We start from the raw sequence: 16,172 nt of genomic DNA, 5'->3' as shown, positions 1-16,172 counted from the left end.
GTTTAGTTACAGAATCTTGTTTCAGACATAGGTATAGCACAGCATAGGACAGGTTCAGGGCCAGGTCAATCAAATAATGAGAAACAACAGGGGGGTTGCTGTTGTTTATTTTTACTGTATTTGTTCATTTTTTATTTTCAAGAGAGAGCACAAGGGTAGGACACCAGTCAGGGCTTTACATTATTACTATTATTTACTTTAGTTTATTTATTGTTTGTTTTGTTTTTTTGAGGGCCTGCCGCCTCCAGCAGATGGCGCACTAGGCAACTGCCTACATGGCCTGTGCCAAGAGGCTGCTCTGTAGGTATGGATGAGCAGAGAGCAGGAAGAGCCTTTGTCAGCCAGAGTCACAAACACTATAAACAAAACATTTACATCCAGATGAAAGATGTGACACATGCTGCTTTGTTTGTGTAACAGTCATGAATGAGACTGTCCCAGCTGAACCAGTCACAGCAAAGGATCTGAGTTAAACATCTGTTTTTCTCAGTTAAACCTAAATTTTCAAATATTTCATAAAGAGCTTCAAAAGCCATTTTTTAAAAGGTTTATAAAAGGTTTCAAAAGCAGTAATTAGGGAATGAGACAGAGCATAAACACTGCCACAGCAACAGCAAAATGAAAAACAGCATCAGGTGTTCAAACATCCACAGTGGAGTTAAATTTCTCTGGTTCCAGCAGATTTCAGTGAACACAGCTCAGATCAGGTCAGGGGCATTTAGCCTGTAGGACAGAGCTGAGCTGATCTGATGCTGTTTCACAAGCTTTCATTGAAAAAAAAAAAAGTAATTCAGTGAAGTAAATTCTTGCTGCATATTAATTATTATCATGTCTGTCCTGATCATAGGCCTGATTTGTGCCAAAACTAATGTGTAGGCCTGTACTGAAACTCACCAGAATACATTTGTACTAACATATAAATGAAACAATTTGTTGGAAATGTACTTGAAAAAGGATATAAGATGCTTCCCTCCGTCTCTTTTAATAACCAGATATGACTGAGATCAGATCTTTTCAAATAAATCCCTTGTGAAACTTTACTGCTGCAGATCAGCTGGAACTTTCAACCACTGGGGGGAGACACTTTACCTCATCAATCCACTGTAACATCAGTCAAACCATATTTGTTGTTGTTGGATTTGTTGTTTGATGTGGACATTAATACCAGGACAGTCACTCTAAACAAAAGAACGACAATCAGAGGCGACTGTGTCCAAACAAGCTCCAGAGTATCTGACCTGTAGCTCACAGTGACCTCTGACCTCCCAGAAAATTCATACGTCTGCTCATTAAATCACATTAGTCCACAAAACACCATACAAGGTCTGAGCAGCTTCAGTTCTAACACTCCTGTCATATGTGAACAAAGCTGAGAAACTAAAATAAAGTGTCTCCCCTCCAGAGCCCATCCTCTGACACAGGCTGAAAGGAGCAGATTTTACTTTCACTTTCATTGATAACCTCAGTTCATCAGTTTCACCCAGATTTAAGTGACGTTGACACTCAGACTAAATTCCCATTGGCTCAGATGGAGACTGACATCAACGCGTCTCCCTCTTTTCCCTCTCACTTCTAGTCTGGTTCTGGAGCTGAGAACACTGTCTCTTCTACTTCTGGACAAAGAAAGACGTTAGTTGTTGTTCTACCAAAAAAGAAAGATCCTACCGGTCACAATGAAGACCTTGATTTTCCTGGTTCTTTTGGGAATACACGGCGCGGCGGCAGGTGAGTTATAAGTATTTAATTTGGTTACTGTAAAAAAAAAAAAAAAAAAATTGCCATGTCTTTATATACTGTATACGCGAATTTAAGGTAATTTGATCGTCTTTGATATGAAGGTCTACTTCCAGGAACTGCTAAAACAAAGAAACACATTGTTGTTAAAGTTCACCTCAGCAACTCATTCATCCCTAATATATTTTTTGATTACTTATGAATTTTTGGAGAGAACAGCAGTATTCTATGTATTGTATTTCTGAAAAGGCTACTGAAAGGTTTACTTTCCTTTTTCGGGGACATTTTTTACTCTTCTTTCTTCCTTTCCTTTCTTCCTTTCTTTCTTTCTCTCCTTTTTTTTACAGATCGATACAGGTCATGGCAGCATATTTATGTGCCTGCATACACAGCTGAGGGTGCGCTCCCTCACGTGGTCATCCAGGATAATACATAATGGATAATAGACTCTAAATAAAGTTCAGAGTTCTTATCTGATCAGAAGCAAATTAATTCAGAAAAAAACCCTAATTGGCCCTTAATATATAAAATTAAATATTAGATTTATAATTAAATATTTTTCAAAATGTCAAAAATTAAATTATAGTTGAACAACATTTGAAAAAAGTAATAGAAAAACCTTGTAAAAAGTAATAGTAATAAATGAGAAATGCAACATTTTTTATAATCCAATAAATACCATGTTGGTATCATTTGGACACCTCTGTCTCTGTCTGTCCACGGTCTCACATCGGTCTTTTAGATTTTCATGCCATCTCTTTATTAGCCCAGTTTATAATGATTACTATTCTTGGGAATCTTAAAGGGTCGTCTGCATTTAAAAATGTCTTGCTAAGTTACTCTTTAACTTTATTTGGCCATGTGAAAACCTAATAAGCATTTTGAGTTAAAATTAGACTTTAAGCCAACTTGTGTTTTTGTTTCAGTGACACACTCCATGACATACATTGTGACTGCCGTCTCTGGTCTGGATGGATTTCCTAAACATAATGAAGTTGGACTTGTAGATGGTCAGGAGTTTGTGCATTATGACAGCAACTTGAAGAAGATCATCCCCAAGACTGCTTGGATTGAGAAGAATGAAGGTGCAGATTACTGGGACAGAGAGACACAGAGAAACATCAATACCGAGCAGGTTTTCCAAGCAAATGTTGCCACGGCAATGCAGCGTTTCAATCAGACTGGTGGTGAGTAAAACACACTGACACATGATTCTATTACTATAATAAACGTACCCTCCAAACCAACAGAGATAACATTTTTATTTGTTTAGAGCAGATCAGATAATTACTACTGTACTGTAAAGACCACAGTGAACATCCCGTAATAGCTAAGTTGCAATGTCATAGTAAACATACTGGAAAATGTTGTCAATTAATTAATTAGATGACTGACCAAAAAATTGTTGCGAACAACTTTGATAAATAATAATTTAATTGTTTTATCAAGCCAAGTGCCAAACATTTACTGGTTTCTTACACTGAGAACATTTTATATCATTGTAAATTAAAAACCGTTCGATGCTGGTCAGACAAGAAAAGCAATTTAACGAGTTCACCTTCAGCTCTGGGAATTTGTCATTTTTGGGTTATAAACAATTGAAAAAAAAATCTTTTTGATTCCTCAATATATTGTAGAACTAAGATTAGATTAACTTATCTTGGCCTCAGTGTGTATATACCATAACAAATATATAATATACTGCTGAAATGATTTGTCAATTAATTATTTGATCAGCAGAAAACTGACAACAGTTTTGATGATCTGCTTTTCTTGGTTTTATATCCTTGTAAATCTTGTTTAGTGGTGGTTAGAAAAAACAAGCAATCTGACAATTTAACGTTAAGCTCTGGGAACTTAAAGGGCATTTTTCACAATTTTCTGACAAAGTGTAATGCAAGCAATGAATTTATTAAAGAAAATTACTCATTACATAATCAACCACTGTGGTCACGATATTTACACTTTGTCAGGAAGGTTAAAACAAAAAAATGTGTAAACGTGTAATATGAACACATTATGTGCTGCACTTTGCTACACACTACACTAAACTTAAAAAAAAACAACAAAAAAAACGATATTTCATTTATATTTTTTAAATTTTCTTTTAATGAAATATCACAGCATATTTTTAGTTGTACAGTTTTTTTTTTTTTTAGCTTGATCACATATAAGGACAGTTCTAGTAAATATCAGTGATCCTACAGGAAAGGGACCAACAAACATCACTTCAAAATAAATAACACACGTACCATCAAACCAGGTGTGAACCAGCAGGTCTGACAGTGTAACAGCTGACAGAAGTGTGTGAGAACCTGCAGTTTGCTGTGGCACCGTCCATCTGTTTAATTAACACTAAAACGCCAGATCATGATTGTGTCTGTTAGTTACACTGACAGTCAAACAAGCATTTTAAAACAAAGCTGAACCATAATACAAATCACTGTATCAGTATTACTCACCATCATTATGGTTTCCAGTCTTGCACTTGTCTTCTCCATATAACTGATTATTCTGATCCACACATGAACGTCTGTTGGGGTCGGCGTCACTGAACGCACAGATAAAATGAAACCAGTGTGAAGACAAACTGATTTTGCGTTAGAAAGGTTGTGCGTTGCTGTCACGACCAGCACAGATTAGGCTGCAGGTGCCTTTCACACAGTAAAGGTGAAATATGTGACACCTGTTATCTAACAAACGACCGTCCTAACATTCAGCAGGGAAACAGAAACGACTAACTCACTCTCCACGCCTCTCCACAAAATCCCCCAACGCTGACACTGCTCGTCTTCTTTGTGCATGTAGATAATCCACCTGTGCTACAGCATGTGACACGTTTTAAGAAAAGATTTTCCCACATGTTATCAGGCCTCAGTGATGCATCGACATTATCTGAATGTTACCTGTGTAGACAGTAATATTGGGTTAGAGCAGATGTGGTCAGTGGTCCTCCAGAGGCCGATGATCCAGAGGTCCGGCCTCCTCTTCAGAAATGTCCATTTAAGTTACTGACACAAATCACATTTGTAGAATAAACTGTGAACATTTGGCTACAATGAAGTAATGTCTTTTAACCATCCAAGCTCCTCTAACGTTATTATACTGATGTTTCATAAAGATTTGGATCTGAAATAGGTGAAGTTCAAGAGAGAGTGAAGCAGCATTACTGCACACACCACCGTCCTCCTCAGACTCCTGTAATATACAGGTCTAAGTCTCAGCAGTTACAGTCAACACAGGCTGAGGCTGGAATAAAAACCAGCAACCCAGCGCAACCATCACCACCTGACTGTGAGAAACAGAAACATGTTTGAAATCAAGAAATAAGTCATTAAAAAAAAAAGGGAAAAAAAAAAAAAAACTGGCAATGGCTCCGACACATCAAGCTACAGTGTTTAGCTACGTTAGCTTGTTAGCTAAGAAAAAAGCGACTGCAATGCAGCGTCAGTGAGTGTGAGCTCTACTTACTGTGACTGACTAAACTGATAACAGATCAGCAAGAAAAAAAAAATACTAACCAGCTCATTTAAATTAAACTTACTGTCAGACTGTGATTTAAAAAGAAAAAAAAATCCCTCCGTGTCTGGACCACGTAGGTTAGCTGCTCCTCCGTCACGTTTTCTTTTTCAGGACAGATACGGCAGCTCGCACCAACATCCTGCTCTCTGCTTTTTCAGGCATCATTTTAAGCTTATTGGTGGTTATACTTATGTAATACTAAAAAAAAATACAATTAATAATAAAAATGCACAGAGTGGTGAAAAACAATGCAGGCAAAGTGTAACATCAGAGATAACTGGAAGTGTGACGTTATCTGACCGACGTGGACTAATGTCACCAACACCAGCCTCACAGGGAAAAACTTTACATTTAACTACGTTACAAAACTAACTAGTACACAGATTAACAGGAGTTAGGAACTGAATTAATTAGGCAACGTAAAATCAAACTTCAGAAAAGTTAACTCAAGTAAATATTTCCATGAGAATTTCCTGAGCAGACGTCAGTGTCAATCCTCTGCTCTCCATCAGTGAAAAAATAAAATAATAAAATGAAGACTGCATGTGTCACATACTGTGGTGTTGTGTTAACTGGTGACTCCAGTGATGATAATCACACACCACAGGTAGGAGGTCTGTAAGTCATGTAACCCATCAGGGACGAGTGTGTGAGGGAGTAACTGACAGCAAAGCTTGTGTTAGCTGAATGAACACATACATACGATCTGTTAATGTTAAAAAGCTCAGTTCATCCAACACAGTCTGTTTTAACATGGACTCCACGTGTCTGAGAGTGTACGTAGAGCTGAAACAATTATTCAGGTGGTCACCAGAAAATCAATTGCCAAAAATCAGGCTAAACTGTCAAATGATTTGTGGGCTCCTGTTTCTCAGCTGTTCAACGGTCTTTGTTTTAGATAATTGTAAATTAAACACTGCTCAGTGTTGGTCAGGAAAATTCAGGAAAAAGGAGAAATTTGATGATTTCACTTGTGATGGACGTTTTCTCTACTTTCTGATACATCACAGTGTAAAGATAAGATGCATCTTTATTAGTCCCACAATGGGGAAATCGCATCCGTCACAGCAGCAAAGAGACAGTTACAGACACAGTACAGACACCCAGAATATAAAAGAAATGAAAAATATAATGACAATGAGAATATACACAGTGTGAGCAGTATATACAATATTGAACCGCTGTACCCAGTATGTACACAGTATAGACAGTCTAGACACTAGAGAGTGTAAGCAGAGGTGAATTGCTTCACAAACAATTCATTTGTTAATTTAAAATATTTCCATAATTAGTTATGACAAGAATTAGTTTGAGCATTAATATATATGAAATATAAAACAGTGCAAGAGATTTGATTAGATTAAATTACTGTAATGATCACAAATAATAAATATATAGTAGAATTACTCATTAGATCAGTTTTACTTAAGTGTAAAAGCCTCAATAAATGTAGGCTATACACTAAAAATGATCTATTGATTATTTGATCAAAAGAAAAATAACGATTTACATTTTTGGTCATCAATAGTCATTTGAAACTTTCAACAAAAAAGCTGATTACAGTTTCTTAAATATGAGAATTTGTTGTTTTTGTCTTTTTTCAATGTTATTTTAAATTAAATATTGATCAGTGTTGGACAACAGAAACAATCTGAAGATTACAGCTTAGTAAATGGTAAATTGATTACTTTAAAAGAATAGATTGATCAATAATGAGAATAATAATTCCCACTGACACACAGTCCTGTCTGAGCAGGTAGAGTCTACTGACTAATCCTGGACTCAAACATCAGTGTGTCTCTGTGGTAAAGACGTGAAATCAACTGTTAATACTGACTGTGCTGAGATCTGACTCTCTCTCTCTCTCAGGTGTCCACGTTTTCCAGAACATGTACGGCTGTGAATGGGATGATGAGACTGAGAAGGTTAAAGGTTATGATCAGTATGGTTATGATGGAGAAGACTTCATAGCACTTGACGTGGAGAAAGAGACATGGATCGCTCCAGTACAACAGGCTGTCATCACCAAACAGAAGTGGGACAGTAACAAAGCTGATATCACACAGTTGAAGAATTACTACACCCAGATTTGTCCTGAGTGGGTGAAGAAGTATGTGAACTATGGGAGGAGCTCTCTGCTGAGAACAGGTAGAATCACATGATGCAGCTTCATCAACAACAATCAACAAATGTCTCCTCTGTTTCTAACCAACAGGAACATTACAATAAATATGAACCAACATACAGAGACCGACTGTGTCTCAGTTCACACATTTCTGTTTCTCTCATTCTCTCACATATTTATCACTACTTTTCTCCGTTGTTGTCGTCCTTCTTGACCCATTTCAGTTTGTCTCTTTCTCTTTTACTCTTGTCTTTCCACCACTGTCTCTTCACCTATGTCCTTTCTAACCTGTTTCTCACTCGTTCCTCACATTTCTTTTTGTCTTTTTTCTCTCTGTCCCACCAACTCATTTATTTCTTGACTACACGTGGCATATATATTGAAATGTGTTACTAAAGCGTTCAAAATACATGGTGATGGTAGTATGCAGTAAGTTACCAGAAAATAAGCTAGTTTTCTCTCTCTAGTCCTTCCCTCAGTGTCTGTCCTCCAGAAGACTCCCTCCTCTCCACTCAGCTGCCACGCTACAGGTTTCTATCCTAATGGAGCCATGATGTTCTGGAAGAAAGATGGAGAGGAGCTTCATGAGGACGTGGACCAAGGAGAGGTCCTTTCCAACCATGATGGAACCTTCCAGATGAGTGTTGATATGAAACTTCCATCACCTGAAGACTGGGGGAGGTATGAATGTGTGTTTCAGCTCTCTGGTGTGAAGGAGGACATCGTCACCAAACTGGACAAAGCAGAGATCAGGACCAATGGAGGTCAGAGTTTAATCAAGTGATGAAAATGGCAAACACACATTTAATTTACTGCAGTTCATATATCCTTATGTGTGATAATGGGAATTTCTCCTTCATTATGTTGTTTTTTGGTCAGTTTCTTTCACTCAGTTTTTATAAATAATTTTAACACTGGATCTGTATAAAAGTAATATATGTGCCCCACCTTTGGATAATCATGTGGTCATGAGAAATCACTAGAGAATGTTCTTTTTCTTAAACACACAGTGTTTATATTTTGGAATTTACCACTTACCATAAATTTACTCCAGTGATTAAAACACTGTAAAATTGAATTCTGGGTAGCTATTTTTCAGGTATCAGCAAACCATTTTAATCTATAACCTCAGTTTAGAGATTTTAGCCACTGACTTGAGATATTTATACATATTAAGGACAAATAAGATGCAGAGATTATGTGCAGACACACAGGGATGAAAACTGAAATTTAAAAACAGCAGGACAAACTCATAGTGTGTATATACAGGCTCAGTTTCCATTTTACAGTATTGTCATCTGGTTGGTAAATGGATGTTCTTCTTTTCTAACTTCATCTGTACAGGTTATGATTGGTTTCGTTTTTTTTTTTTTTTTTTTTGCTCAACAGAGAAGCCCACTGACATGACTGTCATCATCATTGCTGTGGTGGTTGTTCTTGCTCTTGTCATTATCGCTACCATTGGATTCATCGTGTACAGAAAGAGAAATGGTGAGAGACTGAAACTCTTTTTCAGCCAACAGTGAGAGTTGCAGGGTTTTGATCCACAGTTTAATAATAGTGTGAGTGAGTGAAGAGAGGATCATGTCTGGATAAAAGGTGACAAAATTTTGGCATTTTCAACTGAAATTATTTGTATTTTCTTTTTATTTCAGCCAAACGCCCTCCATCTCGTGAGTACAGCTTGTTTCTCTTCTGTTTTCTGTGATCTCACATGAGTTGTGTAGATTAAAATGTGTATTTTGTGCTGAAGAAGGTTTTCAGGACTGATTCCTGCAGTGTCAGCTGTTTGTGAATCACTGTCAGTTCAGAGGAGCTAACAATGAGTTTCTGACCTTACAGCTGTGAGCAACCCGGAGGTTATGGAGCAGCTGAATCCAAGTATCTAAATGATAAACACACCATCCTGAACACAGTGAGTTGCTTCACATGTTAAACACAGCTGATTTGAACTATGAGCAAAGGAACCTCATGTAATTGTTTCTTCATCCACTGTAAAACTTCTGTGACTCTGTAGCTGTAAAGAAAATCTTTCAGTTTGGTTTTCTACCATAAAGCTGAAAATGTTTTATATGACTTTAGATGATTTAGAGAAAGGCATATAAAGAAACCTCCAAATCACTGGGACAGATTAAGTGTTATATTCAAAACTAAATTATTAATGTTTAGAAAAACACTGACATCAATTAATTAAAATGTTGATGAACAAAATCAAAAGAAATGACTACTTCATAGTAAGTAAACAGGCAGTTGTAGATAAACACTTGGTTTACAAAAATGTTAATGCTTAAATGAATGAACCATTGATACTTCAGGTTTCGATGATACTGTACTGAATACTGATAATATGTTATTTTATAGAATTGAGGTCTCCAAACATTAATGTAATTTCATGTAATTTATTCTGTTTTTGTCTCTTTAGGTTTATGGATTCATGCACTGGAACAATTAGCAGTGTCACCACAGTCTCCTCTGTAAACTGGGAATTCATTGATTATTCATCATTCAGATCATTAATTGATAGACTCTGGGTTTTGGAATCAATACTTCAGCAAATATCAAAAATAAACAGTGACATTAAATAATTCAGATCATTTAGTTTGAAATAAAAAAGTGGAGTTTCCTCTGACAAAATATTTGCTTAAATATTAGTAAATTAAATGAGGTAGAATATTTTTTCCTTATCCACAGAGACGTTAAGCTCAACATTCAAAAAAATGAAAGAATCACTGCACTGTTCACTCATACATGATTAATTAAAAGATTTATGTGTTCATCTAAAACAAATCCACCGTAGTTAGTTTCATATTTGTGGTGTTGGGGTTTTCAGAATCAGTCGTTAAAATCATACACATACTGTTCATTCATTCCCCTTTTCATATATATACATTCCTAGGATCTGGCTATATAATGAAGTTTACCTTGGGATAAGAAATATTTGTCAACCAGTACAGAGGTTTTTTTTTTCTATTGATGCAGAGAAAGCCGATCTTTGCAACTCAATCAGCAACATCCAAAAACATGCTAAATAAATTGAGACTCTAAAATAAATGTCCTTCTCTCTGTGATATGCCTGTTGATAAACTGTAGGTCACCTCTCTCCCCGTCCACTGAGACTCAGCAGGGTAGAAAATGGAGTTTAGCATCACTCCTGTGAATTATTTGGATAATTGGACATGTTTCCATGTGGTTACTGCTATATCTCTAAATTGTCTCTTAATTTAACTTCCCAAAAATTTCCTTTATGAAGTAACATAAAACTACAAATACAATGATTTAAGGTTATATCAATATTACCCGGCCCTCACCACACATACACAAAACATAAGCATCAATACAAAATTGTGTAAATATATTGCTTGTATATTTCTTTGTAATTGATTAAAGTTAAGATAATGTTTGAATCAGATCTAAGAAAGAAGTTATTTAATTGAAGTTTTTCTTAATAAAATTCTTCTGGTATATTGTTTTTATTTCATAATATTCATATTGATCGGTTTTTAAATATTGTCTTTTGATTTTAGCTCAGATTGTCAAGGGGTTGTGGGATGTTTTAAGTTTATTAGTAAACTGATTGAAATGTCATGGAAAATATTTCCTGTTTGTATTTAGGGATAAGAGACTTTTCTTCTGTCTTTGTAGCTTAACATTTAGAAGTTGAACAGCGATGCTCATAATCACACCTTGTGTTGGGGAACATAAATCAATGTTAAATGAAGCTGCACTGCTCTTTCATTCTTTCAATTGTGCTTTTTACTTTTCAATAAAGTCCCCAATAATCCAAATTTCTGTGGTGTGTGTATGTTTGTGATTCCTCATATAGCACATGCTCACACATCTGTGACTGTACCTACAATTTCACGAATGTTACCTGAAAACTCACTGTTGTCTCAGAGACTAAAGGAACGTGGCTCTGAGCTCTAAATGTAAAACTAAAGATGAGGAAGGACAGAATTATTTAGGTAAAGCCGTGACTCTTCACAGGTCACTGAAGAAAACAGGTTTTAACACAATATCATAGATTCTCCATTTTATTTGTTCATCACAGGAGGCTTATGCTGTTACGCTGTTGGTTTGTTAACAGAAGAGACGGAACAATAATGTGTAAAACCAGTGATGATTGTTTTAAACGTTTCTCATTGTGTGCTTGTATTTTCCATTTCATCAACATGTATGAGACCTGAGCAGATGCTCACACGGCACACATCCAGGCTCCATGTGGTGCTTTGGTTCTTTGGTTCTGAATTTATTAAAGTCACATCAGTAACCTCTAAATTTCTGTGAACAAAAACAATCAGATCCTCACAAACCTGTTAATATGAATTTGACTGACCTGCTTTTTTAACATTTTTTACTCTATTGATAAAACCTATGGAGCTGAGTTCTGCATGGAAACACGACATCACAGCTGTTTCCACTGCTACTCTCACTGATTTGTGCTGCATGACCAAGCTGTATGATAGGTGCTTTAAATGAGATATCATACATACAAATACAAGAGAACTATTTAGATTTTGTAATATAAGAATATCCTAGGTTCTTAACAGGAATACAATATAGAAATCTCAGCTAAGAGGGTTAGACCTGATTTTTGCCAGATTTAAGATGTGACAAACAGGTGTTTATATACATCCTGTATGTTTGTGGTCACATTTCACCAGACGTCCAGCAAAAAACAAAACCAAATTCTGTAGTAGTCAGGTGATGCAGGTGATCTAAATTTTTTTCCTCCACAGCTCAATATATAAATAAAATGCATTTTAAAAATGACATAGGTTTACCTTCAGTTGAAAATGTGATGACAGTGTGATTGAATAACTGCGTGATTGACCACAAACAAGGGCAAAGACATAAAGAACTAGAATGCCATTCATATATTTATATATCCGCATCAATATATTTTTACTAAATAATTTAATAAATACTTTTAATAACTAATTAAAAAAAACCCAAATCAAATTCCTCTCCAGTTTAGTGAACTTCCTCACCCTAGTGAATGTTGTACCTGACACTTTATTAAGTTAGTAATTCATTGGTGCAGAGCAGTGAGTCAAACAACAGTGAGTTTTTATTTAGAGCTGTGATGTGTAGGATCATTTTAACAGGACGTCTGTTTAACACAGAGCACAAAATACTCCGAACCAAACATGGAGAGCTCTGGTATCTACATGTACAGGGCGCTGTTACATAATATGAAGAACAATAACCAAATCTTAACAATTTAATGACGACAATCTGCCTCTGTAAAGTTCACATTCATTTGCAGGGTAAAACATTTTTCTGTTCCATTATTCATGCGTTGACTGACATTTCACTGATCCAGAATCAGAAGTGGACCAGAGACTTCCTGACACACTCCGCTATCACATGTCAACTATTTGTATTTTTGTCGAAATACAAATTTAAAAAGTTACACAATTTTTAAAAAGACAGCTCAGATTTTCAGAGTGTTCATGTTGATCCAGGTTTAGAGGCCAAAGTCAGAACATGTCCTTCCTGTAACGATGGATCAGCTCTGATACGTCTTCTTTACACACCTTTATCCAGCCGTCCTCCCGCATGTGGTACACTAAACAAACACACACACACACACACAAACAGCCGTACAGAGATGAACATTCATGAATACCAACAATTTATCTTTTCAAGAGTTCACAGACCACAGGATTATACTACATTCAGTGTTTTCTTAATTTTTTTTTAAATTATTTTCTTCACAATGCAGGTTTTTTGATAACTGACGGCAGAGAGATTCAGATTCAGAGAACTTTACTGTCATTCCCTTTACGTTCAGGTACGTATTAGGAACGAGATTTCGTTGCACCAGCTCAGAAGATCACAGTATTTAGAGATAGAGAAGGAAAACCACAATAAGGACACAAGAAAAATAAAAAACAGGAAATGAGGGAGGAGAGAAACAGAGAATGACATGCAACAAAATCCCTTCAATTCATTCATTACATCAAATGAAATGAGATGTGAGGTTTCAGTTTGGACCAAAGTCACTCTGAGTGACCTGTTGATGGACAAACAGCCTTCCTTTAAGCCACACAGCTACTGTGGCTGAAATCAAAGCCTTAAAGAAAAACACAACAATGCTAACATAAATAAATAATTTTTTAGGAAGATTCTTAGTGTTTACTCACTGTTGACCACTCCACCAGAGTAGGCGTCCCTATGTGTAGCGTGAGCAATCCCCCGACGGCCCAGGTCATACGCCTCCTCTACCGTCATGTCTTCCCTGTAACCGCTGTCCACCACACCGTAGGCGTAGCTGTTCCCACAGCCGGTGGAGAACATACGACCAGACAGACGTGTCCCGTTGTCATCCACATAGTACAGACCAGGGCCCTGGAGAGCACACAGTCATTAGGTGGTCCGCAGGAAAAATATTATTATTTATATAAATAATAATCATACATTATTATGAATAAAGAGAGGAGTACAGCATGCTGCGAAGGTCCTCCAGCCGGGTGTTGAATTGGATATTGCAGTCATGTGGTATTTGCCTTAACCACTTGACTGTCATGCAGCTCGCCCCCCTAAAATCACACTCCCTGGTTTATCCTGAAAACCACATTACAATCCACTAACACCACAAAGATGATTCTTTATCACTAAGTACAATATGAGGCTCTGCTTCACCTGAAGTGATGAAAAACACTATAAAGGCACACATACAGATAAACACAGCCACAGCTCACCTCTTTGTCCCATCCACAGATCATGCTCCCCATGGAGAGGCCCATGCCTCTGTAACCCTGCATCATGTTGGACAGCAGCTTGGAGGCAGCAGCCACAGAGATCCTGTGGTTGTTCCTCAGCTTGTACAGCCTGGATGAAATAATAATAAAACAAGGAACCAATCACTTCATAAGTAAATTGATTAGCAAATCAATCAGCCATGTAGACTGGCCTGAACTTACAGTCTCATGATGCTCCTCCCTCACAAGGACACTAACATTTACATTTTACATTTATTTTGTTTTAAATTATTGGGGTGATAGTATTTTATAAGCCCAACACTCTCACACAACAGTTACACATTACTGAAGCCATGAAGCACCAAATCAGGAACCAAATATGCTTAAAGTTTAAGCCAGTAATGTCAGAGACACATAGATAGAAAACAGATATGTTGAAAATTAAATCACAAAAGTGACTGACAAACAATGTGGCCAATAATCAAAACACTGCATGACCAACCTGCATTCTTTAGCCAGGAGTCTCTCCCAGTACTGGCAGTCTGCAGCGCTGCCCGACATGGTGCCCAGCAGGTAGGGGTTGATCTCTATGACCTTGTTGACATCGTTGGATGCTGCAGAGATTACAGTAACCAATATTACAAGTTGAAGCATGTCAGCACCATGAGGTGCAGCATGTTAGCAGCACATTGGTTACTATTGTTACCTTGTTTACATTTCATGATCATTTGAGTTTTGCAATTCAGAGTTCTTCTTTAAGACCTTTATTCCCTGAGTTGATGAGAAGGTATTTTGGTGGATGGATGTTGGTGGTGACTGGGCAGTAAGACAGCTGACTGGGTCATGTCACTGTGTAAGTCCCTCCTTTTCTTTACAGCAACTAATGGGCTGTCAAACTTTGCCAAAACATGCTCTCTATTGTATAATCAACTCTTAACGCACATTCTCCAACTTTTTGTTAAATTCCATCTTTTCCAAACTTTTTCAGATCTGTGTATTTACCTAAGTAACGGCCCGCCGAGGCTCTGGAGTCCACAGCCACAATGACTCCATGTCTGAACTTGAAGGCCAGGGTGGTCGTACCATGGTTCAGGTCAATACACACACCTCCGTCATTGTTACAGGACTTGAGAAACCCTGAAGGCTGTAATGAAACCAAAGAAGGGAACAATGATATGTGTAGCTTAATGGCTCTGTATGTGTGTGAGAGTCATGAGAGTGGGATATCTGTCATAAACTAATATAATCTGACATTAAATCCTGATGTTGAGGATAAATACATGATAGCCTATGATATTTCATCTGAAACAGAGAAGCACCACACACTAAAAAAAGAAGAGACGCGTAAATTAACTTGAACCACGCCGCGTCTGACGCTTCCTGCCTGCTGCAGGTTTTCCTCACAGGATTCAGTACATTAACTTCCTAACAAAATTCATGGTACTCACGTCCACACCCAGAGGGACCGCAAATTCTTGAGTTTTGGTCCCAAAGTTGTAGTGGCTGGTTCGGTCGACGAGATGCGTCCGTCCTGCTGGAAGACTGTGTCCACGGAGATCAGAAAAGGGCTTAAAACCACTGACTTCGAGAAGAGCCATTATGTATTTCAGTGGATAAACGATATTCTAATTATATTTTATATTATAGGTGTTAGGTTTTCCAAAATGAGGAAGGCGACTGTCAAAGCGTCAAGGATAATTTCCTTGTGCGTAACAAAGAATTCGAAAGTGAAAGCGTTTTAAAAACTACTTATTGTCTTTTTTCTCTTAAAATAAAATGCAAAATTGGTCAGCGACACAAAGCACGTGTGCACATTTTACTAAATATACATGGACAAGCCTGACAGCTTTTTTTTTTTTAAATCAAATGTTAATCGATCAAAATAATAATAAAAACCCCGCCGTGATGTTCAGCTTTTAAAAAAATGGCTCAAAATCCTATAAACCAATAGGAAAGCTTTGTATTTTTTTCATCATCAGTCTCCAAGCGGAAATGAAGCACTCAGGTTTTGAGAAATCATCAGAGGTCAGTGACGGTATTCATGTTCATTCAGACATGTTTTATACTTATAAAAAATCTAATGCAGT

At 37.0% G+C, this 16,172-nt stretch overlaps 2 protein-coding genes across 2 annotated transcripts; one reads left to right on the top strand and one right to left on the bottom strand.

Annotated features, from left to right (window-relative positions):
• Nucleotides 1–1,591: 1,591 nt before the first annotated feature.
• LOC121191992 (class I histocompatibility antigen, F10 alpha chain-like) lies at nt 1,592–10,138 on the top strand. The gene is made up of 8 exons (XM_041053522.1): nt 1,592–1,725; nt 2,661–2,921; nt 7,126–7,404; nt 7,849–8,145; nt 8,771–8,872; nt 9,037–9,054; nt 9,224–9,296; nt 9,804–10,138. The coding sequence occupies exons 1-7, from the start codon at nt 1,674–1,676 to the stop codon at nt 9,268–9,270; spliced, it is 1,056 nt and encodes a 351-aa protein (XP_040909456.1). The 5' UTR covers nt 1,592–1,673; the 3' UTR covers nt 9,271–9,296; nt 9,804–10,138.
• A 2,290-nt stretch (nt 10,139–12,428) lies between these two features.
• On the bottom strand, nt 12,429–15,924 carry psmb8a (proteasome 20S subunit beta 8A). The gene is made up of 6 exons (XM_041053530.1): nt 15,534–15,924; nt 15,088–15,229; nt 14,588–14,699; nt 14,086–14,215; nt 13,528–13,732; nt 12,429–12,950 (listed from the first exon to the last, which is right to left on the bottom strand). The coding sequence occupies exons 1-6, from the start codon at nt 15,681–15,683 to the stop codon at nt 12,862–12,864; spliced, it is 828 nt and encodes a 275-aa protein (XP_040909464.1). The 5' UTR covers nt 15,684–15,924; the 3' UTR covers nt 12,429–12,861.
• Nucleotides 15,925–16,172: the final 248 nt, after the last annotated feature.

This window comes from Toxotes jaculatrix, chromosome 13, assembly GCF_017976425.1.
Source record: "Toxotes jaculatrix isolate fToxJac2 chromosome 13, fToxJac2.pri, whole genome shotgun sequence".
Lineage (NCBI taxonomy): Eukaryota > Metazoa > Chordata > Actinopteri > Toxotidae > Toxotes > Toxotes jaculatrix.
Note: the sequence above shows the minus strand (reverse complement) of the source record. Positions and strands in the feature narration are given on the sequence as shown.